The following is a 23,953-nucleotide window of genomic DNA, read 5'->3' as shown; positions in this document are numbered from 1 at the left end:
GGAAAGGAAAAAGGAAGTAATCTAAGGTGCAGAGGTGCCTGAAGTTTATAGAAAAGCAAACTGTCTGAAAATCAGGGCAGGCCGTGGACTCACTGTGCAAAGAAATAAATACATTTATCAGGTAAGAATAAATTATGTTTTCTTTCTAATGACATGGTGAGTCCACGGATCATCTTAATTACTGTTGGGAACCAATACCCAAGCTAGAGGACACAGATGATAAGGGAGGGACAAGACTGGTAACTTAAACAGAAGGCACCACTCAGCCGAAGCAAAAGTATCAAATTTGTAAAATATTGAAAAAGTGTGTAAGGATGACCAAGTAGCAGCCCTGCAAATCTGTTCCATAGAAGCTCCATTATTAAAAGCCCAAGAAGAAACAGCCCTGGTAGAAAGAGCGGTGATTCTCTTAGGAGGCTGCCGTCCAGCAGTCTCATAAGCCAAGTGAAAAATACTCCTCAACAAAAAAGAAAGAGAAGAAGCCGTAGTTTTCTGACCCTTTCTCTTCCCAGAATAAACAAGAAATAAGGAAGAAGGCTGGCGAAAATCCATAGTTGCCTGTAAATAAAACATTAAAGCACATACCACATCTAGGTTGTGCAACAAACGTTCCTTATGAGATGAAGGATCAGGACACAAGGAAGGAACAATAATCTCTTGATTAATATTCCCATCTGAAACCACCTTAGGAAGAAAAACTAAGACAGTATGCAGAACTACATTATCAGAATGAAAAATAAGGAAAAGAGATTCATACTGCAAAGCTGAAAGCTCTGAAACTCTTCGAACAGAAGAAATAGCAACCAAAAACAAAAGTTTCCAGAATAAACACTTAATATCCAAAGAATGCATAGGTTCAAAAGGAGCATGTTGAAGATCTCTAAGAACCAAATTGAGACTCCACGGAGGAGTAGCAAATTTAAACCTAGGCCTGACTCTAACCAGAACCTGACAAAAAGACAACATCTGGCATATCTGCCAGACGTTTATGCAACAAAATAGATAAAGCAAAAATTTGACCCCTCAAGGTACTAGCAGATAAACCCTTCTCCAAACACTCTTGGAGAAAAGACAAAATCCTAGGAATTTTAAGGGCTAGATTTATCAAGCCCTTGCGGCAGCAAGTTCTCACAAGAACTTGCTCGCCGCAATTTATCAAGCAGCGGTCACCAGACCGCTGCTTCCCTAACATCTTCGCCACCTCTATTGTGGCGAAATGAAATCTCCTCGGTCGAGTCCGATCGAGGAGATTGACAGCTCCTGCCCGCGCATGATTGGCTGTGCGCGGGCGGGATTGCACGCGAGCGCAGCATTGCGCTTGTGTGCAATGTTAATTACCTGTGGGTAATTTCGCACCCCGCCACAGGCGAGCTGAGGCGAACAGGGGCACGTATACGCGCCCCTGTACGCCTCAGCATTGATAAATCTAGCCCTAACTCTATTTCAAGAAAAACCTTTGGAATCACACCAATACAAATATATACGTCAAATCTTATAATAAATCTTTCTAGACACAGGCTTATGAGCCTGAATCATAGCTTCAATAAAGGATTCATAAAAAACACGCTTAGATCAATAACCTCCATACACTGAGCTACTGACGGCCAGGGAAAGACCTGAAGAATAAGACAAGGATTGAAGATCTTTGATTTTCTGGCCTCTGTCAGAGAAAAATTAATTTCTAGGGAATCTATTATTGTTCCCTAAAATACCACTCCTGTAGCGGGAATCAAGGAACTTTTTCCTAAATTCACCTTCCAACCATGGGAGCGCAGAAAAGACGACAATATCTTCTTGAGGGAGCTTGCTTGTTGAAGAGATGGCGTCTGAAACAGAAAAATTGTCTAGATAAGGTGCCACTGCAACACCCTATAACCAAAGAACTGCCAAAAATGCTCCCAGAACCTTCGAAAAAATCCTGGGAGCCGTAGCAAGACCAAATGGAAAGGCCACAAACTGAAAATATTTGTCTAGAAACGCAAATCTTAAAAACTTGTGATAATCCTTGTGGATAGGAAAATGCAGATACGCATCCTTTAAATCCACTGTGGTCATTAACTGACCCTCCTGAACTAAAGGAAGAATGGAACGAACAGTCTCCATCTTGAAAGACGAAACTCTGAGAAACTTGTTCACACTCTTGAAATCTAGAATAGGACGGAATGTTCCCTCTCTTTTGGGAACTACGCACAGATTGGAATAAAAATCCAGACCCTGATTCTGAAAAGAAACAGGAACTATTACTCCCATATCGGAAAGATCCTGGACACAACACAAGAACGCCTCTCTCTTTATCTGGTTTACAGATAACCTGGAGAGAAGAAACCTGCCCCTGGGATAAGTCCTGAACTCTAGCTTGTAACCCTGGGATATGATGTTCACCACCCAGGGATCCGGAACATTCCGAACCCAAGCCTGAGCGAAAAAGAAAATCTGCCCCCCACAAGATCCGCTCCCGGGTCGGGGGCAGACCTTTCACGCTGATTTTGAGTCAGTAACAGGCTTTATAAATTGCTTCCCCTTATTCCAGGAAGGCTTAGAATGCTCCTGCTTGGAAGAGGAAGGTTTAGCTGAGAAGCTCCGAAAGGAACGAAATTACTTTGACGCTTTTGTATATGTCTTATCCGGAGGAAGAAAATGACCCTTACCTTCCGTAATATCAGAAATAATCTCAGCCAGACCTGGTCCAATTGAGGTCTTACCCTTGTAAGGAAAAGACAAAAGCTTAGTTTAGAAGAAACATCCGCAGACCAGGAATTTAATCATAAAACTCTGCGAGCTAAAACAGCAAAGCTAGAAATGTTTGCCAATTTGATAACTTGAAGAGAAGCATCAGAAATAAAAGAATTAGCCAATTTAAGAGCCTAAATCCTATCATGTATCTCCTCAAGAGGAGTGTCTGACCGAATAGAATCAGACAACGCATCAAACCAATAAGCTGCTGCACTAGTGATAGTAGCAATACACACCGAGGGCTGCTATTGCAACCCCTGATGAACATACATCCTCTTGAGAAAAGCTTCAAGCTTCTTATCCATAGGATCCTGAAAAGAACAACTATCTATGGGAATAGTAGTTCTCTTAGCCAAAGTAGAAATATCACCCTCCACCTTAGGCACTGTCTACCAAGACTCTTTAAGCAATAGAAAACAATTTATTTTTTATTTATTTATTTTTAAATTGGAGAAGGGGAAAAAGTAACGTTAAAGGGACATAATACTCATATGCTAAATCACTTGAAACTGATGCAGTATAACTGTAAAAAGCCGACAGGAAAATATCACCTGAGCATCTCTATGTAAAAAAGGAAGATATTTTACCTCACAATCTCCTCAGCTCAGTAGAGTTAGTTCTGTGTAAAAAGTTATACTCAGCTGCTCCCAGCTGCAGGTAAAAAAAATAAAAAAAAAATGAAGAAATGAACAGCAGCCAATCAGCATCAGCAGTGCTGAGGTCATGAACTCTTACTGTGATCTCATGAGATTTGACTTAACTCTCATGAGATTTCATAGTAAGCTTCCTTTACCTGATTGGTGAAATAATATGAGAGTTCACGATGCTCATCCCTTCAGTTGTCCCGGGACAGACACACTAATATGCTGCTTAGAAATGCTTTACAATGGGAGGTGGCTACTGAGGATTTTTTTAGGTAAAATATCTTTCTTTTTTACATAGAGATGTTCAGGTGATATTTTCTAGTCAGCTTTTTACAGCTATGCTGCATCAATTTCAAGTGTTTAAACATTTGGGTATTATGGCCCTTTAACACAGATATTTATAGAAACAAACTTAAACTTTATAAAAGTAAAATAAACATGGGCACCTCTACACCTCAGCCAGATTGCTGAAGTGCCTACCTGAACCTGCTGATCAAACAGAGAAAAAATAGGAACACTCCGGACTGAAACCTCTCTGCAGCAAAGAAACAGCCACTTGTACACAGCCCAGAGCTGCACTAAAATAAAACAAACACTTCCTGGTTTGAAAAAGTGCACCAAAAACTACCTCCTGAGCAGGCTCCGCCCACCAAAACATCACAACACACCCGGATGTTGCAAAAAACATTAAACTTAAAATCGCATACAAAGTAATAAAAAAATCATGAGCCAGAACCTTGTCAATGCCCTGTAATATAACCCCTCATCAGAAAAACTGAATTAACCGTTTAAGTGCCAATATAAGAATATAATATAGCACTTACCATAAAAATAACTGCCCTGCAGCAGGCAGCTCACAAAGTTTAAGAGGCACGCTCCTCCTATGGACCTGTGAAAAATGAAAAGACTGTGCCAACTTAAACAGGCTTTCTGACAAGGGCAGCAATAAATCAATTGGGAGGCCCAGAGGGGATTATACCCCCCAAGTTCCCAAATGCTTAAAAGCTACCAATGCTCTTCTGAAGAGACTGAAATGGACTACGGCTAAACCCTTAGCAAAGATCAGAACATCTTGTCCTGCTTTGAAAATAACAAACTCTTGATTGTAGAATCTTACAGACACCTAACTTTACCATCTCCTTGCAACTACTACAGGCAAAGAGAATGACTGGGGATTATGGGTAGGGGGCGTGGTATTTAACAGCTTTTGCTGTGGTGCTCTTTGCCTCCTCCTGCTGGTCAGGAGTGATATTCCCAACAGTAATTAAGATGACCTGTGGACTCAAGCAGATTAGTTGCTGATGGAATATACTTTACTGAAGATTGAATTAGCTGAGGCTTATTGTCCCTTAATAGAATAATGAGCACTAGACAGAGGGAGAGGTTCCCTTGTGGTCCCCTTTTGCAGAATTTTTAGCATTCTGGGCCGACATGGAAATATTGCAATGCATTTTCTTCTGACTTGTCTTGATTAATCTGTGTTAGTAATTTGAAGATTAAATAATAGATGGAAACTTTGTAGATTAATAATAGGGGGAAAGGTGTATCCCATAACTAAGTTAACCTTTTTAGAGTATTACTCACAAGCATTTTTTTATGTAGATTTCTTGGCAATACCTTTTCCAGCTTTCAACAGACGCCTGACACAATCAAATCCCCGTAACAAAAATTATCTAGAAAACTTGCATGTGTAGACTCCTTTTTTGTCAAAAGACAATTTTGCTTGCAACTGAAAATCCAACAGATTAACTTGTTAGACCTTGCTGCTGCCTACCCATTCCCAATTTGGAGGTATGAAATGTGTATTTTGTGCTCCTCCTGTATCTTGACAGAGTACTTCCATCATCAGATGTTTAGAGATGATTGGAAATGCAGGTTAGGCAAGACTTTTTTTTAAAACATTTGATGTAAACAATTACATGCGACTCTTCAGACCTGAACAGGACCTCAAAAGGTTATTTGCTTCACATTCCAAGTGCCTGTAAACTGTGGTTTATTCTTTTCTGAGACTGGAGGCCTTCAGTTATAAATGTAGAGGAGGTTTAAAGGAATATAGAACTAAGATCTAGAAAGACAATTTATGCTTAAAATTCAACATATTAAGTAAAGTTGCACTGGTCTAATGTGCCAACAAGCACAATTTCTTAACAGGACCAAAATCTGTCTTCAGAAACTTAAATTTCTACATCACCTTGCTATTTTGTCTTCTTGCAATAGAAGGTACTTCACTGCAGAGTCAGTCTATCATTCATAAAATGGAATATCTGAAACCTTATCTACAATAGCTGAGAAGTGTTAGATTAAGTGAAAGGCCATTAGAACTATGTCCTGCAAGCCTATTGGAATAATAAGCGATAAAAAATGTCCTATGGAGAGAACACTCATTAATGGACCTAGCGACTGCTGGAATGATCCACCTCCCAGTTGTTCACACATGGTATTGTGATTGCCAATAGGGATCTAGAATTCCTCTCTGCCCAAAACCAAATAATAGACACTTCCTGCATGGCCAGAGGACTGCGGTTACCCCACGTGATAATTTATCTAGGCCACTGCCATGATGTTGTCTGACTGGAAACTTATCAACTTTTCCTCCTTCAATAGAGGAAAGGGCTGACTACCCCGAAGATCGCTTGAAGTTGCAAAATGTTGATTGGTAACCTTGCTTCAAGGTGATAACCAAACTTCTTACAATCTTTGAAAAACCTAGACCGCTCGCCCAGCCTGAGAGACCAGAGTTGGTCAGTACAATAGACCAAGACTAATGAAGGAATGATGTCCTAAGGGACAAAAAAAGAAATTTGTGTCGTTAAGAACAAGTGGAAATCCTGAACAATATGTTTAGCGATATAAAATCTAGGATAGGACTATAAATCCCTTTAGATAGTAAACAGATTGGGGTAAAATATCTTGACCCTAAGATTACACAGGTACTAGAATGAATCATTCCCCTATCCTCCAAATCCTTTTGTAAATGTTGCCGCACTTAAAGATCATAGACAACATTTAGATAGGATCGCTGGTCAATCAGAGGGATTCTGCTTCAAAGAGAAAAAAACGCTCAATCTCTTGAAGGATAAAAATAATCAGTTCGAATATCCAAAATATTTCAGGGTAGAAACTGAAATGTGGAAACTTATACATAAGTTTATACAAATGTTTAAAATCTGTACATGATATAAGCATCAGATATGGTATACATAGTTGGACTGTTATGTGGTCTTCCTGATTAAAGGAGCAGCACATAAAGAGCAACAAGTACACATTACATACTTATAAATCCATGTCTAGAGTAAGCAAAGACTTTGTATACTGATAAAGTAAGTATACAAAGTGCATAGTTAATATAACATATAAATCACTCATACAATGGAATAAAAGATACCAATGGATCTCATCTCTAAAGGATCTCTACAAATAGTGAAAATAATCATGACCAATGTTCAGAATCTGCATGAGAGAGTCACTATTTTGTACATTTTATTTTTAGCTTCAGGAGTAAAAACAGTAGTTTTCCCCATGAGTGTCAAGTATAGGGAGAATTCCCTCTGGACAGTAGACTGTTGCGGCTATGTCTGCAAAATCTGAGGTATACAATTCTCACAGATTTGAGTGACCTGTGATACTCTAACATCTATATAGAGAGATATTAGTAACTGACTCCTCTATGTAAATATCAGTGGGGACAGAAATATTTTGTTCCATGTTTGTACTTTTATAACAGTATACAATGACACCTTATGTCATAAACAAGAAAGAGAAAACCTGGTAAAAAGCCCTCTACACTATAAAACACTCCCTAAGACACATACGCAACCAGTTTTTAATTAGTATTATAGCACCCAGAAATAATAAGATGTCCATAAGTACCCCCTGGAAGCTACTGTATGGGTACTCACCCCTTTCCTGGGATTGGTAGGCACTGAAAATCAGATTAGAATCGGTTTAGAAGTAAGTCCCAACCGTTATTGCAGAAATCTAGTGACAGAGAATCCGGATTGAGAGAGAAAAAGCCCAGGAACAGTGAAGGGGCAGAGCTACCGCCGGGAGTGTCTTTGTATAATGAAAAAAACAAAAAAAAAAACACTTTTGGCTGTTGGTGAATAAAATAGTGCACCAAGCATAATAAAGCATATAAACCCTATTGAAATGTGTTCACAGCCTAACTAGAGCTTGCACTACTGAACTGCATCATGCAATAAGCTATTGCCGGTTCTCTTAAAGGGCCATACACAATTCTTTAAAGTGCAACAGTATCAAGTAGAGAGCCCATCCAGTGCAGAGGATTGCAGTAGGAAATACTGGAGTTCCTCATGGGGAGGCTAGAGACGAGTCCCAGCAATGCCTGAGTGAAAGGAAATGCTGTGCACATAACAGGGTATATTCCTATGTCCCTGTATCATTTGGCTGATGAAGAGTCTTTTCTTTCTTCTTTGCAAATGACACTCCTCAGGGAATCTGGGTCTCACATAAGCTTCCAATTTGTAATCCATAAGCAAGTAGCTGAAACAACCTCTATTCTCAATCATCTCCTACAAGGCCAAAACTAAAACTAAGAGAGAGATGCGAGGCTTTTAAAGCTCTTGTATGGGTTCTTGAACTCCTCCTAGTGGCAGGAAATATATCCCACATGTTATGGAGGAGTGTGGACCATCATCATTTTACGAAAGAAAGTTGAAGAAGTAATGTTCTGGGATTTTCCTTCCCTTAAATGTATTTGGATAACATCGCAGTCCTTAAAAATCCTTTAATTTCCTCAGCTAGTTTACTACATTGTTTATACAGTGTAATATATTTTATTATAATATATTATAATTATATATTTTATTACAACCTACAAAGATATGTGTAAGTGATGCCACAATAATAAACTATGAAAGCAAAGAGCAACTTCTAACATTGTGTGAAATTAAAAAAAAATCATAATATGTATTTAGATGAGATAAGTGATCACAGTAAATTAAACTTTTTTTAGTTTCAACTTATATTTAAATACAATGTAGACAACAATAAAGTGAAACCCAATTTCTTCAATTTTCGTACTTAGCCTCAAGCCATTTAAAAGTTACATGGAAACTTAAAAGTCTCTCACTTTTACTTTTCTCATACAAGAACCAAAATTCTCTCCTATCAAAGATATGTAGAACACACTACAAAAACATAGCCTTGAGGGCCTTATATGAATTAAAGTGTTGCTCTTTCTAGGCAGACTGGGAATTTTGGCACCCATAAAAAAACAAGTTGCCATGAGTAAGTCTTTAATAAAGATAGAAAAAAAAATATCCATCAGTGGATGCTACAGCTTTAATAATGCCAGAAACAAAACTTACTGGCAAGACTGTTATCAGAAATAACGGTCCGCTGGCTATTTTGCGTCACTTGTGAAAACACGAAAATCAGAGGAAAAATATCCAAACCTCAATTTTTGTGACTCACTAAAACATATAATGCAAATGCCTAATGGCCTCTGTTCCTGAAAGAATAATTCACTACCCATGAAGATCTTTTGTAAAACCAAATATCTTCAAATATTTCACTGTAAAAGGATCATTCACCTGGATGATTAATGTGACAAATTAGTAATCTGCCTTAAAGTTTTACATACTTGGAATACAGATATAAGATGTACTTGGAGATATAAATATGTGTTTGTTTGCTTCATTCTTTATTGCAGCCTTGCTGTTAGTACCTGCATATTGACTGATGTGTGCCAGAGCAGTTATATTTGAATAAATTCTAACTAGTTCAAATAAATGGAGGCTACTGGGTTTTACAGTAAGAAAAGATGTATTCTTCCGAAGATACTCTTTGGATTGGAAGACTCCTTCAGAGACACCTTCCTTGGTAAAAGGGATAATTTATAGAGGTACCACTCATGGTCATCCTGCAATCTATTGCTTCGAAAAAAGCTTAGTTTCAAGTTTATGGATTGGAAGAAGATCTTTGTATATCCTTTTCTTTTAAAGAAAACCTATGAACAGACGTGTTGAGAATAATCCCCCCAAAATTGAATTCAGTGGCTTAGATTTAAATAGTTTAGCATTTGACGTATGAAAACGTACAACTGAAAATGCGTGAGTGCCTTTCCGAAATGCTTTGTGACTAAAGCCCTAAAGATCAATAACTCTCCAACATGGAGAGAAAACACACAAAATATTTGTATTTTTATACTGAATATTGAAATCTAGGTGTCTCTCCTTCACATCTAGGACCCTACAGTGAGATAAAAAGCTCTCAAGCTAAAATGTGCCGTTCTAAAATTCTTTGATGGATCTCACAGTACTGACTAGGTAATGTCAAATGAAAAACAATTTCTTAGATAATATTGCCAGGCCAGAGAACTTTAGCGAATCTGGCGATAATTTACTTATATGTCTTGATAAGCGAACATCAGGATTTCCTACATTTAGATTGAGTAAATTAGAAAATATATACATAACAGGATTTTTTTTTTTCAGGCTTTTACCAAATCAACAAAAAAAAAAGCTAAATGCAAAAAGATTTTCAAAAACATACTAATTTTACTGATGATAGTCTGATCTATTTGATTCCAGTTTACAAACAACCTCAATTTATGGTGTGTGCAATTAACCCTTTCCTATAACTGTATGAAACAATAAAGTATTATAACTAAATTCTTAAATTTAAGTCAAGAACATCCTGATCATCATATTTTATTTTGGAATGTTTCATGGTTTTATCTCTTCAGTGGAAAGGAACATCTCAAACATGTTTCTCACATTACATGCCTGGTGCATTGACATGCTTGAGATAGATTTTGCCAGGGAAGGCAATGTGTGGAGCCTCAAGCCCCTGAAGACATCACATATCCTGCATATTATCTGGTTTCTTTCCAAGACCTTGCCTTTAACTGCATGACAACAGGGCTTGTCAATCATCCCTGACAATTTAAAGGCTTAAAAAAACTGACCAAAGCACGTTAACATACAGGCTTGCAAGAGTGAGCCTGTAAGTAAAGGGCACAAAAGCAACTTTAACAGCTTTTTAAGTCTCTTTTTTTCCTTCTCTTTCATGGTATAATACTCAAGTATTATACTCATCTGAGATCTACTGATACCTATTTGGATGAGTATGTATACCACATACTGTATATTCTCTACTGATCTATGTTATATCATATTTTCCCAGTCTTTTTTTTATTTTTTTAATTGGATGTTCCTGGGCTGAATATGCTAACTTTTTCTGTGGATAGTGACCCTGTGAGCAATGATACATAAGTATTAGTTGTTGATAAACATGCATTTCTTGTTAGATACACGTTAACATGCAAAAAATGTCTTATTCCTGCTCTTTCAAACGCATGTCAGAAAAATATTTCCATTTAACTCATTGGCTGCTACACAGGGTAAAAGTGTTACAATGCTTTTGCAAAGCGTTCTGGCAGCCAATAGATTAATGTTAAAGGAACATTCCAGCGGAGTCTGAAATATGCAGATATGCATCACTATCAACACTCTGACCCGGCTCCATAAGCTTTGTGCACAGTAATTGCTAAAGCAGTGGTTGATTTGTATCTCTGAATTTAATATCTACTTGTTTTCCGTTTTCCTGTTTTTGTTTGAAAAGTTAATAAAAACATAAAAAATTAAAAGCAGTGATTTGTATTTCAAATTCAACTAAATGTCCCTTTAACCATACCCTGAATAAAAGTGGCTACATTTAAATGGAAATATTCCAAACAATACATATGACATTAAAAGAATCATACATATAGGCATTAAGCATTATGAGACTGGTATGCTAACGTGTGTTAAAAAGTATACAGCTTGTAAGGCTCATGCTGTGAAACATGCATTTACATACACAATGAGACCTCATGTTAAACTAAGCACAGAGTTTACACAATAAGCCAGATCATCATGCAGTGAACGGGTTACAAGGGTTAGAAGACAATGAATGCTGGAAAGGTTCAGTGATTTTATGAAACATAAGACAAAAATAATAGTCCCCCAATGCCTAGTGAAAAAAAAAGAGGGTGGAAAAGCAAGAAAGAACTGAATCTTACCTTTGATAATAATAGAACAGAGATTTAATGATCTAAAGAAGGAAATAATAAGGAAAACAAAAACAAAAAAAATCAAATTATGAGCAGGAATAGAACAGATCAGTTGGAGGCGACTGCACAATGTGAGTAGTGAGTATAATTCCTAAATTAACAAAAAATAAATCACAAGACAAAACAGATTACAAACAAATGAAAAAGAGAACGTAATGAAGAACTGGATCTATTAAGAAATGTAAAATAATTCAAGCAGAGTGAAAATAATTATATTAGGACAAACAATTGTGTTCAATAATTTAATAACGTTACCTTGATTTGTAAGGTCTAAAAACAGGAAGTAGCACTGTGAACTACACTCCCAAAAGTGTTTAACAATCTCATTAATCAAGTTTCCTTTAACAATAATGATCGGTAATATTGAATGTTAAAAATGCTTAATGAGAAATTACTGCACTAGGACCAACCAAATTGACATCTTTTATATCTCAATCTTGGTCAAATTGGCCTCCTCATCATTAACTGGAGAATTTCTCTTGATGGGGTATATGGTGTTTGAAATCCTACTGAGCTACAAAAGTTTACTGGAGGTCTCATATGATAAATGATATAAGAACGAAGCTATATCAGTGTGACTATTGAATAAACACATTCTTTACTGGATTTTTTTTTTCTTGAATTCATGATTTTATACTTTGTTAGACAACTTATTTTGGTAGTTTTTTTTTTGCCAATTAAAAAGGTACATGAAACGGAACATTTTTCTTTCATAATTCATATAGACCATAACAAAAAAAATGTGTATATATCTAAAGCACTAAATGGCTTTTTACAATGTTATACACTTTTGAGCAATATATAAAAGATTGCTAAAAGCATTCTAGAAAAAATGCTGCCATAATAGGCTGCTAGACATGTGCTTTCTCATAAGGGTACCAAAAGAACAATGCAAATTTGATAATAGAAATAAAAAAGAAAGTCTTTTTTTTAATTGTACTCTCTATCTGAATAATGAAAGAAAATTGTTGTTTCATGTCCCTTTACGTAGTATGGAAGCTGCACAAGCTATTACCACAATATCATAAAGATAAGGAGTCGATTAATTAGCTGCTGCAAATCATAGGAACTGGAAATGATCAGGTGGTTGTAATTATAAAGATACGCTATATGGCCAAATGTATATGGACACCCCTGCTAATTATTGTGATCATTTTTTTCAACCACATCCATTGGTAACAGGTGTGTTAAATACACCACATAGCAATGAAAGCTCTATAGACAAACATTAGCAGTAGAATTGGTCCCACTGAAGAGTTCAGTGATTTTAAATGTTGCACTGTCATAGGATGCCTTCATTGCCACAGGTCTGTTTGTGACATTTCTGACTTTATTGATCTGCCATGGTCAACAGTATATGCTATTATTGTATTAAGTACAAACAACCCAGCCATAAAATGGTAGACAACACAACTCACAGTGCAGCATTGACTGCTGAGGCACGTAAAAACATAAATTATGCTTACCTGATAATTTCCTTTTCTTCTGATGGAAAGAGTCCACAGCTGCATTCATTACTTTTGGGAAATAAGAACCTGACCACCAAAAGGAGGCAAAGACACTCCAGCCAAAGGCTTAAATACTCTTCCCACTCCCCTCATCCCCCAGTCATTCTGCCGAGGAACAAGGAACATTAGAAGAAATATTAGGGTGAAAGGTGGCAGAAGAATATAAGGAAGCCCCACATAAAATTACGGGTGGGGAGCTGTTGAGTTTTTCCATCAGAAGAAAAGGAAATTATCAGGTAAGCATAATTTATGTTTTTCTTCTTTAATGGAAAGAGTCCATAGCTGCATTCATTACTTTTGGGAAAACAATACCCAAGCTATAGAGGACACTGAATGCCAAGACGGGAGGGTACATAGGCGGCCCATACTGAGGGCACCAGGCCTGAAACTCTACCCAATAAAAAAAAAAAACCTGCTTCGTCCGAAGCCGAGAAAATTTTAAGAGGAAAAGCCCCAATGATACTGACTTGCAGTTAGCTCAGAAGCCAAACTAGAGCCGCACACGGACTCGACTGAGCCAACAGTCCTCAAGGAGACACTGTTGCCCAAAAGACGGCCCCCCACCGCTCACCCCCCCACAAATGAAGGGTACACCAGCCGAAACCCCCAAAAGGGACAAGGCAAAGGAGAACCGAAGAAACCAAAAGGACCACTAAAACAAAAGAGAACAGATCCAAGAGTGAGCCCAGCTCACGGAGACCCAAAGGGACCCAAACAGGGAAAGGAGGCCATGCCTATACCAAGCGAATCCTGGGTTAAGACCGGGCACAGAGACAGAACAGACGTCTCCCCAATATCCTGCAAGCACGGAATGCAACTAAAGAGGCAAAGTCCTCCCAGGTGAAAAATCCCAAGTTTGAGAACACAGAGTCCATAACAGGACGACACAGAGGGTACTTGCGAGGAGGAAAAAGCAGTCAAGCAAGAAACAGACCGCAAAAGCAACCCCCAGACAGAGGGCACACTCCAGGCAACCTAAGTCACTGGATCTACACACAGGTCCCCAAAAAGGGGAACACAAAACCTCAATCGAGGCCCCCTGAGAAGGAGAGTATTCCCTCAGAACCCGAAGGAAGAGTAAACCCTCTTCTGAAATCAATAGAGCAGGTTGAAAGGAAAATCTATACCTTAGCAGACTGAACTAATAAGATAGACTCAACAAGCTCACACATCCAGAGGAGACTGCGACCCAAACGCAGCGCCTTATACCGCTCGGCCATCCTGACCTGCAGACCCATACTCAGCTGGACCAACCCAGCCTCAGGGATCCAAGACAGGGGAACAAAGAATCCCAAAACAGGTACAGGAACAAGCGTAAGGATAGCACAGCTATCCCCACAGAGTACAAGAACAACCCAACTCTGAAAATAGACAACAAGGACATAGACCTAAGGATCTATCATAATAAAGGCCCAACAAGTCTGACTTGGAGTCAGCAAGACCCCAGGGGGAACCAATCCCACCTTTCCGCCTCCCATCCAGAATCCCCAAGCAAGGACTCCATCTCCCTAGGGAGGAGAATCCCCTAAAGAAAACCGATGATGCAGGAAGGGCAACAACTTCTCAAGGCCCAAAGCCACCGGCTAATGGGAAAATAAATTCCCAACTTAGATGTCCTAGAAAAGGACCCCCCTACAAGTAGTTTGCCAAGCAGAGCCAAAGCCAACCCACTTGCCAGCAGAGCAGGGAATCCATGGGAACACTGGCAAGCTAACCAGGGGAATGCAACCCTAAGGCGCACCAGAAAATGGACATCCAGCGCCAGCAGCTGGGTATGAACCAACAACCTTTGAGGCGCAAGCCACACAGCTAACCACCAGATGACATGGGCTACTCTTGTTTCAAAGAGTAAAAAGTACTCCGAAAACCTGGCCAACCATGACCAGGTCAGGTAGATGGAGCAAGGACACCCCGACCAGCCTTGAGATCCAAGATTCCAAAACCACCCAAAACTGGGTCAGGAAAAAGGCCAAGCGAAGCTTCAGCAACCGGAAGTTTCAGGGATAAAAACAGGTCCAGGCACCTAATAGTTCAGGCAAACCTTACCCTAGAACTAAACACCCCATCTGGCCAAAAAGCCAGACACAAGGGATATGGATGCATATCCAGAGAATCCGGATAGTGAAAAGAACTCGAAAGCCCGACCAAAGGAAGGGACCACTACTATCTAAAGTCCAACGCTTCAAGGAGCAAGGCTAGAAGTCGTATGAAGATCCTTCTCAAAGCCTCAGGACAACCAAGGGATACCTCGAGGTTAAAAAAATCCTAATCACCTCCGCACAAGCATAGGACACAAGGAAGAGAAAGGCACTAAGCCAGCTCCGGAAAACTCAGAGCTAAACAAAGTCCCCGCAAAGAACAACCATCACCCGGAAACACAGATCCCTAAAAGGAGATCCAGCCACCCGGAGATAATGGAAGAAGACCCAAAGGTCTCTTATAACTCAGACAGACAGTACACGTCTGCATCTAGATAGAGCTGCATCTAGATACACTATAAACAGCTTACGCGTACACTTGAAAGGTGTGAAGAGCTACAACTGGTTTCAAACTGCAAACCTTCTGCATGCTAGACAGCTATCCTGTACAAGCTGTTGGATCAAGCCCAAAACGACAAATCCAGAGGCCTAAAAATGAAGGCCAAACCGCTCAACTGCGGTAAGGGGCATTAAGCCCCCCAACCCTCCACCACGAGGGAGGCTCTTGGCTCTGATGAAATCAGATGTCAGATAGAGTGACGCAGCGGGAAACTCCCCTGCCCGGCCATCTATGACTGAAGGCAAAAAGGACTAAAACAATCTTTCCCGCATCACGGACCCACAGGTCCTTTCGAATGCTTAGTTGAACATGAAAAACAATGATAACCTGAGCACTCAGCGCTTCTACCGAACCAGCCGAGCAGAACAGCGCCACATGTCTGAACAGCCGCAAGACCGAACGAACCCGACAGGACCATCCTGCACCTAGGGTCCTAACCGGCAAGCTGCATAAATTCTCCCTCATAGGGGAAAAAACATAAAACAGACGTATTTAACATAGGACTAACATGTCCAAAACAACTTCCAGTGAAGTAATAAAGAGTATCAATCCCAGAAGGTTTCCGAAGGAAACAAAAACAAATAAAAGACATCCCCCATCGGATATAAATAAAATAACCCGGAGGTTAACGCCCAAAAAGACACAGGCCTACCCGCAGGACCAGCCAAACAGAGCCCTATCATTAAAAACAAACAAACAAACTGGGAAAGATCTTAAACAAATGACAAACAGGAGATAACCCCACATATCTAATGAGGTGCACCATTCAAATTATCAGACTGAAATTCCCCATATCTGTTAACGACAGGGTCATTCAATAACTGAAAAAGATGTCTAAGCAGCACGCTAAGGCGCGCAAACCTGTAACGAAAGGCACAACACTCCGGAAAGGCCCACCCAAAGTTGGAAGACCCGGGACAAGAGGGCACGAACACAATCTCAAATAAACGTCTGCAGACGGACCATCACTAACATTATCTGGAAGCGAAAACGTGCTGCAACCTCTGGGGCGAAAAACACCACCCAGCATGGAGGAACCATAAACTGGGTTACCCGCATGTGAATTGGAAGGGAACTCACCTCTTGGAGGACGGGGCCCCCAGAGGCGGATGGCTCAGCAGTTCCCTGATTCCCCGAGCACAAGGAACCAGGCACTCTTATATGGCATACGGAACAAAACTGGTTGACATGTGTCAATGAGGCCAATCCGGAGCCATCACCAGACACAGAATCTGAAATCAAAATAGTCTTGGTATCAGAATCCTCCGTCACTGAATCTAAAACGAGCACAGTCTCAGCATCAGAATCCTCCATAACTGGATAGAGGAAATATCAATATGGACTAAAGTATGAAAACAAAAACGGCACCTGACACCCACAATGGCTGGGGCACTCACCACCTCCTATGACCAGACTCCTGCGGACTAGAATATCTCCTTCGCCACACGGTCAGGAATGCGTAAATGGGGAACGGAACGTAATCACGCCCAAACACAAGGTGAACCGAACAGTCCAAAAAAGCGAGCCCAACCAAAAGGCCGCGTTACTTCCAAAGGCCTCAAAGTTCAAACCACGAGCCCATAAACCTCACACATAAGCAGGTTGAATCACATAACAAACATGATTATAAACCCCCCTGTTCAATAACCCCCCTCAGGAGATATTAACCCTTGATTCCAAGATACTAACAGAGACACTGAGACCCCTATGTCATATAGTTAGACCCGCAAAGGTGTAGCCTCTCGGGAAAACATTCACATTACAGTACATTGATAAAGTAAAATGAAACGATCTTACCGGAATCTACGCCGTGGAACAGGAACACGGCCTTTCAAGTGTGACGAATAGTGGCATCGCCTCCGCCATGGACTTGAGAGAAGAAAGCAGGCAGCGGAGCGAAGTTCGACAACGCCGATTGTTGAGGAGCTGTTAATATGAGTCGGGATGGTTTCGCAGAAAGACTCTCCCTGCATCTCCGGACTCCAACTTTCATCCAAGCCCTCACTGAGAGACTGACAGGACTACTTAAAACTCCTGTCCCATGCCAAAGAGTACTACCCTCCATAAGAGACAAAAAACAAACATTAAAAATTCTGACACGTCTCTGCCAACCTCCTGGGACGAAAGGCAAAAAATGACGGGGGTGAGGGGAGTGGGAGGAGTATTTAAGCCTTTGGCTGGGGTGTCTTTGCCTCCTCCTGGTGGCCAGGTTCTTATTTCCCAAACGTAATGAATGCAGCTGTGGACTCTTTCCATTTAAGTGTATCTATCAAGGGTTAGTCAGACTGACTTGATTTTAGGGTTTAAACACCTTCTATTTTGAAACAGAGAATTAATCATTTCAAATCCCAAACTGATCAAAAATTATGTCATGAGTCTACATGTGGTCTGATTTGATCATTTCAGATGGCTATTATAATACATTTTGAAGACATTTTATATCTTTTATTCTATTATATAGAATATTTAATATTCTCTTATTCTATTGATTAAAAAAGTCATATTAAATATAACATCAAAGTTTACTAGTGTAAATGAAATACTTAATCTAAACTTTATCCATCACAAGCATGCATCAATTTAAGCAGCATGTTACAATGTAACACTGTCCAGGATAAGAGAAGATACATTCAATTCAAGAATGTGGGTAGCTTCAAACCAATTAGACTTAGCGTGGATGAATCTATGATAAAAAAAACCAACCCAACAAAATTACACCCCCACTAATTACATTATAAGAAAATTCCACTTCTAGACATTAAATGAAAATTTTAAGTGTGAACAGTCATAAAAAAGCAAAAAAGAAACAACAACTACTTACGTGCATTCAGCTGGAGATGATTATGTAGTGCAGGACAGAAGACCTGTGCTGCATAGTCTTCAAAGGTTGTGGGCTCTAAATGTTGCTGAATGATTAAATCCAAGTATCGCATTCTCTCCTCGAAGCTTATGTTTTGTTTTTTGAGTTAAGAAAAATACTTCAGTTTAAAACAATGTTATTATTAGTGACTTAAAGGGACAGTCAACACCAAAATTTTTATTGTTTAAAAAGATAGATAACGCCTTTACTACACATTCCCCAGTTTAGCACAACCAACATTGTTTTATATATATATATATATATATATATATATATATATATATATATATATATAAACATTTAAATAAGAAGAAAGAATCATTCCAAAGTCTTCTTCTGGACCCTCCTCTTTTGGTTTCTGCTCTATCTAATTTTAAAAGGTAGGTCATATAGGTTAAAGGAGTCAGAAGAAAGGGTGGGCCTTCATGTTTAGACAACCTGCATGTGTAGAAATTGATTCATCATTTTAAACCTTTTTACATTAGGTAGTCATGTGACGGTCAGACAGGATGAAAATTAAACAGGTGAAGTACCAATAACTATGAATTAAACCCCAAAAGATCAATAGTCAAAATAATGGTCAAAGTTTGTAAGTTATACAGGAAGCCACAATGGACAGAATGCAGAAATAATTTGGAGGGATAAAAACCCCCCCAACTAATTAAACTAAACAAAGATCTAATCAACAAGTGTTCCAGCAAAGGTTGACTAACTTCCATGTTGACAGTGTACACCAATTTTCATATAACTGCATGTAATAGATACTACTATAAGAAGAATATGCACAGATACTGATCTAAAAATCCAGTATAAAACCTTTAAAAAACTTAATTATAAGCTCCCAGTTTAGCACTGTTGATGAGGTTAGAATGGGACACCCATTTAAAGGGGATGAAAAAAACAAAAAGAACAGACACTTCCCCCTCCTCTGCATATGAAGAGACAGATAACAAAAACAGGAGCCAGCTGGAGTCTGTAAATGCGTGTATACATCTGACACTGTGGGGCTTGGTTAGGAGTCTGAAAATCAGCAAAATGTTATTAAAAAAATAAGGAAAACTATACATTGTTAAAATAATACTACCAGATGAGCTATATAAATGAATCCTTTACAAAACAATTTATACAAAGAAAAATCTAGTGTACAATGTCCCTTTAACTGAAAAGAGCTAATTTCAATTAAAGGGTACGGATGTTAAATTGCAGCAAATTGGGATTTAATAAAAATAAAATAACCATCTAAATTATTACATTGTTTAGACTTAAAATCCTGACATTTCTGACCAGGTTACAGTGAGAAAGATGGTTTTACACTCCTCTACCAACACTCCTGGACACTACATTCAGGGATACTGTCATGTGTCAGGGACTAGCATTTGAACCTTACAGACCGTCCTCTAAATAGGTATCAAAAGAACCAACTAAAAGGCTTTTTGTAAGTTTGAACCTACTACAAATGACAAAAGATTACATATAAACCAGTGAAGGGCAAGAAGACATTGTGCACTCCAACCTCTTTATACTATATTCATAATATTTGTTAAGTGCATGGCTTACTGTAAAATTGTTAGAAGTTATATAAATTCCTCAATTTCACACACACACACACACACACACACACACTCGTTAGACCTTTAACATGTAATATATTACTGATAAACAGGGACAGATTGGCCTACCAGAACACTGGGAGATTTCCTGGTGGGCCGCAGCTGCAAGGGCTGAATGCCTCACTCACTTAGCATAGAGCCCGAGGTGAGGGGAATCACCAGAAGGAAGCAGAAAGTGCAGGACAGTCACTCTGCAAGACACATGCCGTCTCTATAGCAATTGTGGAAGCAAGTGACAGCAGAGGGACATGCCTACAAGCAGTCTACTTCATGCTCCTAGGACACCTGTGGCGTCCTGAAGAAGCATTGTCACTACCAGACTTCTCCTATGCTGAACTCTGGTAGCTGGACAAAAGTATTTTTAGATTAGGGGTTCTTGTCGTTCCTTCAACTGATGGGCTGATACAGCACATGTTGCTGTCTTTACAGGGTGAGTGTCAAGCTCTCTGCTAACATAGTACATTTACAGACAGGCACCACAGATCATTTTTTTATTTAGCTCCAAAGGTCAATCCCTACATTCCCCCTGGTGCTATTTCTTGTATTTAACACCCAACATTTAATTTTACACAGCTTGTTGTTCAATTTGACAAAGGCTCTTGTAAGAGCTGAAACATTATGGCTTGTCTATTTATACAATTAGGGCTTGTTGTTTTGGATTCCGGGTGCCTGTGAGGAAATACCGACATAGGGAGCTGGCCGGCTCCCTGCTTTGCATAAAAAAGGTTGTTATTTGAAAGGAGAGTGCCAACTATCTACGGATTTGTGTGTTTGTGTGTGTGTATATATATATATATATATATATATATATATATATATATATATATAAAAATAACAATTTACAGATCAAATTTGATGGAAGTTCCATCAAATTGGTCAGTATTGCTTCAGACTTATAAATGTATAGTTAGTCCAATAAAAAAGTATCATTGCTCAATGCAATACTCTTGTTATTTTGATATCTAAATCTCTGGACTAACATGGCTACTCCAAACAATATATGAGAGAGAGAAGAGAGGAGAGAGGAGAGAGAGAGGAGAGAGAGTGAGAGAGGAGAGAGAGCTGGTATAGAAAAGCTTTTTTTAAGACCATATACTTATATTTGTTATATACATTTAGCAGTTTTCTCATTTATTTTTACTTTTAAATTGGACATTCTAAGCATGATTGCATAATACTGTGCCCCACTTCTATCGACCATGACAAGATTTTCTGTTCCCTTCTCATTTGAAGAATGAATAAGGTATATGTATTCTATGGACTCAATGGAATATAGGGCTGGTCTTTACATTTTCCAGGAATGTTTTTTATTCCCATTCCAGCCCTGCTGATAGATATACTAATAAAGAAAGAAAACTGTTTTATTACACTGTAGAAATGAGCATGCAGTTTGTTACATTATTGTATACTCATTGAGGATATTTAAATTAATAAAACAACACTTGTTAATAATAACAAAAATATTATATATATATATATATATATATATACACATACACACTGTGTGTATATATAATGCCACATATTTCCAAGACAACAGGCATCAGTCTGTTTATATTAAGTATTTATTTTGTGAACAAACAAACACATATCTAAACTTTCCTTTTTAGAGTACAGTTGTATAGATACAATACATACACACAGAGAAAGACAGAATTGAACATCCCTGTGATTTGTCAAAGCTTTGTTGGAAACAGTGCAATGAATGTGAGAACAACAGGCAGCAACATACAATTATCAGGAGAAATAACTAGCCTGCTGTCTGTTTCTGCAGGTTCCTGATCTGTGAAATTTCTTAACCACCCTCCCACAACTTTTAAAATCTTCCCTCAGGATATGACTTGTGAATGTGTGACTTATGTAACGGTTTAACTCTTAGCACACCGACTGTCAATATACTGTTTTGTGCAACACGTATAACACAGAATATGTTAGCCAGTATGCTTACTGAAGAATGAATATACACACATGGAACACGTAAGAATGTATTATAATGAAAATCAATTTTGGACAAAAATAAATAAATAATTAAAGCAGATATTTCAAGTTTCAGTTTTGATTGGATGTTTCATAACCCCTTCACTAGTATTAATAAATATATGTTGTTGTTCAATCACCTATCAATAGAATTACCTTTTGCGAGGATTTCAATTAAACGAAGTATGAGGAAAACTTGTGTAGGCAGTCATTTATTTTCCTGAATGACCATAGGGTCCTCAGCTTTTCTTTCAAAATATATATTCAACAGATAAATACTTCTCATTTTTACAATTACTACTGCTCATAAAGATCTAATGAGACAGCAGAAGCTTCGCACTTGAGATAATTGAAACCCTGACCAGCAGAATGTGGGAAAATAAAGTAATCAACGGATGCTGACTTAGGACAATAGGATCTCAAAGCACACAAAACAGTAATCGATTTCTGAAGTTTGTCCTAAGTGAACTGAAATCTAATAAGGAGTAAGCGTATGAACACTGCAAACATTTGACACACTAATCTTTTGTAACTGTAATTTTTTAGGGTACATAAGAAATATTTTAGTTGAAACTTTATTAGCAACCAAGAACCATTCACTCCATGACTCAGTGAGGCACAAAACAGAAAAACAATAATTTTGTGCAACTCACTTTGAGAAATAGTTAATATTTTAGTAAAAAACAAGTAAAAGTTTAAATTGTTCTACCTGTGTCCATGTACGTTGTGCTCTATCTTGTATACTGCATATTTACTATTCACTAGGATTCTTAAAGCCAAAAAATGGTCCCAAAAAAAATATCTAAGTATTACGCTTCTCTTTTACAAAAATTACAAGATTATAGTTTCTATAGATTTTTGCAAGATATACTTGTCATAATTCATAAGAAAAATACCAATATGCTTTACTCAGTTTAGTTATTGCAAAATAACCCCACAGATTAATTCCATTATTGTTAAATAATGTCTATATGTATAAAAATGTGTGTTCTGTAAGAACCAGCAACCTAGTTTGTGACCTAGTTTATTATTAGTAATAATTGTGTGAATAACTTCAGACCATAACTTTGTGCGAGGAAAGAACACTTGATTTGAAAAATGAATTTGACAGATTTTTACGTAAATATGTCTTGTGTGTTCAAACTGTATCACATTCTTAACATCGGTATATACATATATATATATATATATATATATATATATATATATACACATACATACATACAGTACAGGTGGCCCTCGGTTTACGCCGGTTCAATTTGCGCCGTTTCAGAATAACAACCTTTTTTCCCAGTCATGTGACTGCTATTGAAAAGCAGTGCACTAATTAAAATAGCCAGTAGGTGGAGCTGTCCGCTGGTGTTGCAGCAAAGTTATTAAACTTAGCAGACTGAAATTAATCTGTGTACACAGAACAGACATTAGCTATCGAGCAGCTTTCAAGCAACAAGATCTAGCAGCCACTTCCCTATTATGTTCCTGTCCAGCTGCTTGAGGTGAGGGTGCCTAACTGCCTATTAATCACTCCAGATTGAAATGCATAGAATAGGTGCAGACCCAATATTATCTAACATGCTAACAATGCAGAGAACTGTTTGCAGAAAAATGCAAGTAAAAAATGTTTTTGTTCATTAAACTTAGTTTGATGATACACAGTCTGTTGTGTGATTATTTAATTAGGTTTATAATGCTGTTTAGCATTTAAAGTCTTCATTTCAAAGCTTTAAAAATAATGTATTTGGTGTTACTTATGACAATTTTGAGAGGGGCCTGTAATCTAACTCCCTCACTTCCCATTGACTTACATTATAAACTGGGTTTCAATTGACAACCATTCCTTCAGGAACCTAACCCCGGCGTAAACTGAGGGCTACCTGTATATATATATATATATATATATATATATATATATATATATATATATATATATAAAATGATGTAGACAAAGGTCAGTTTGATAGCACTTTCATCGATTATAACATGAAATATCAATTAGGATTTGTTTA

General features: G+C 38.2%; 1 protein-coding gene across 9 annotated transcripts in view; it reads right to left on the bottom strand.

Annotated features, from left to right (window-relative positions):
* The window catches only part of RALGAPA1 (Ral GTPase activating protein catalytic subunit alpha 1), a 1,007,748-nt gene that overhangs the window by 5,440 nt on the left and 978,355 nt on the right, over positions 1 to 23,953 (bottom strand). For 8 of the 9 annotated variants that reach the window (XM_053697738.1, XM_053697739.1, XM_053697743.1 and 5 more), the window contains one exon: positions 18,322 to 18,446. In XM_053697738.1, the coding sequence (XP_053553713.1) occupies positions 18,322 to 18,446 (125 nt within the window). Of the gene's footprint in view, positions 1 to 11,403; positions 11,436 to 18,321; positions 18,447 to 23,953 lie in introns of all 9 variants that reach the window. The other variant, XM_053697740.1, reaches the window with a different exon arrangement.

The sequence above is a fragment of the Bombina bombina genome, chromosome 1 (genome assembly GCF_027579735.1).
Source record: "Bombina bombina isolate aBomBom1 chromosome 1, aBomBom1.pri, whole genome shotgun sequence".
NCBI lineage: Eukaryota > Metazoa > Chordata > Amphibia > Anura > Bombinatoridae > Bombina > Bombina bombina.
Note: the sequence above shows the minus strand (reverse complement) of the source record. Positions and strands in the feature narration are given on the sequence as shown.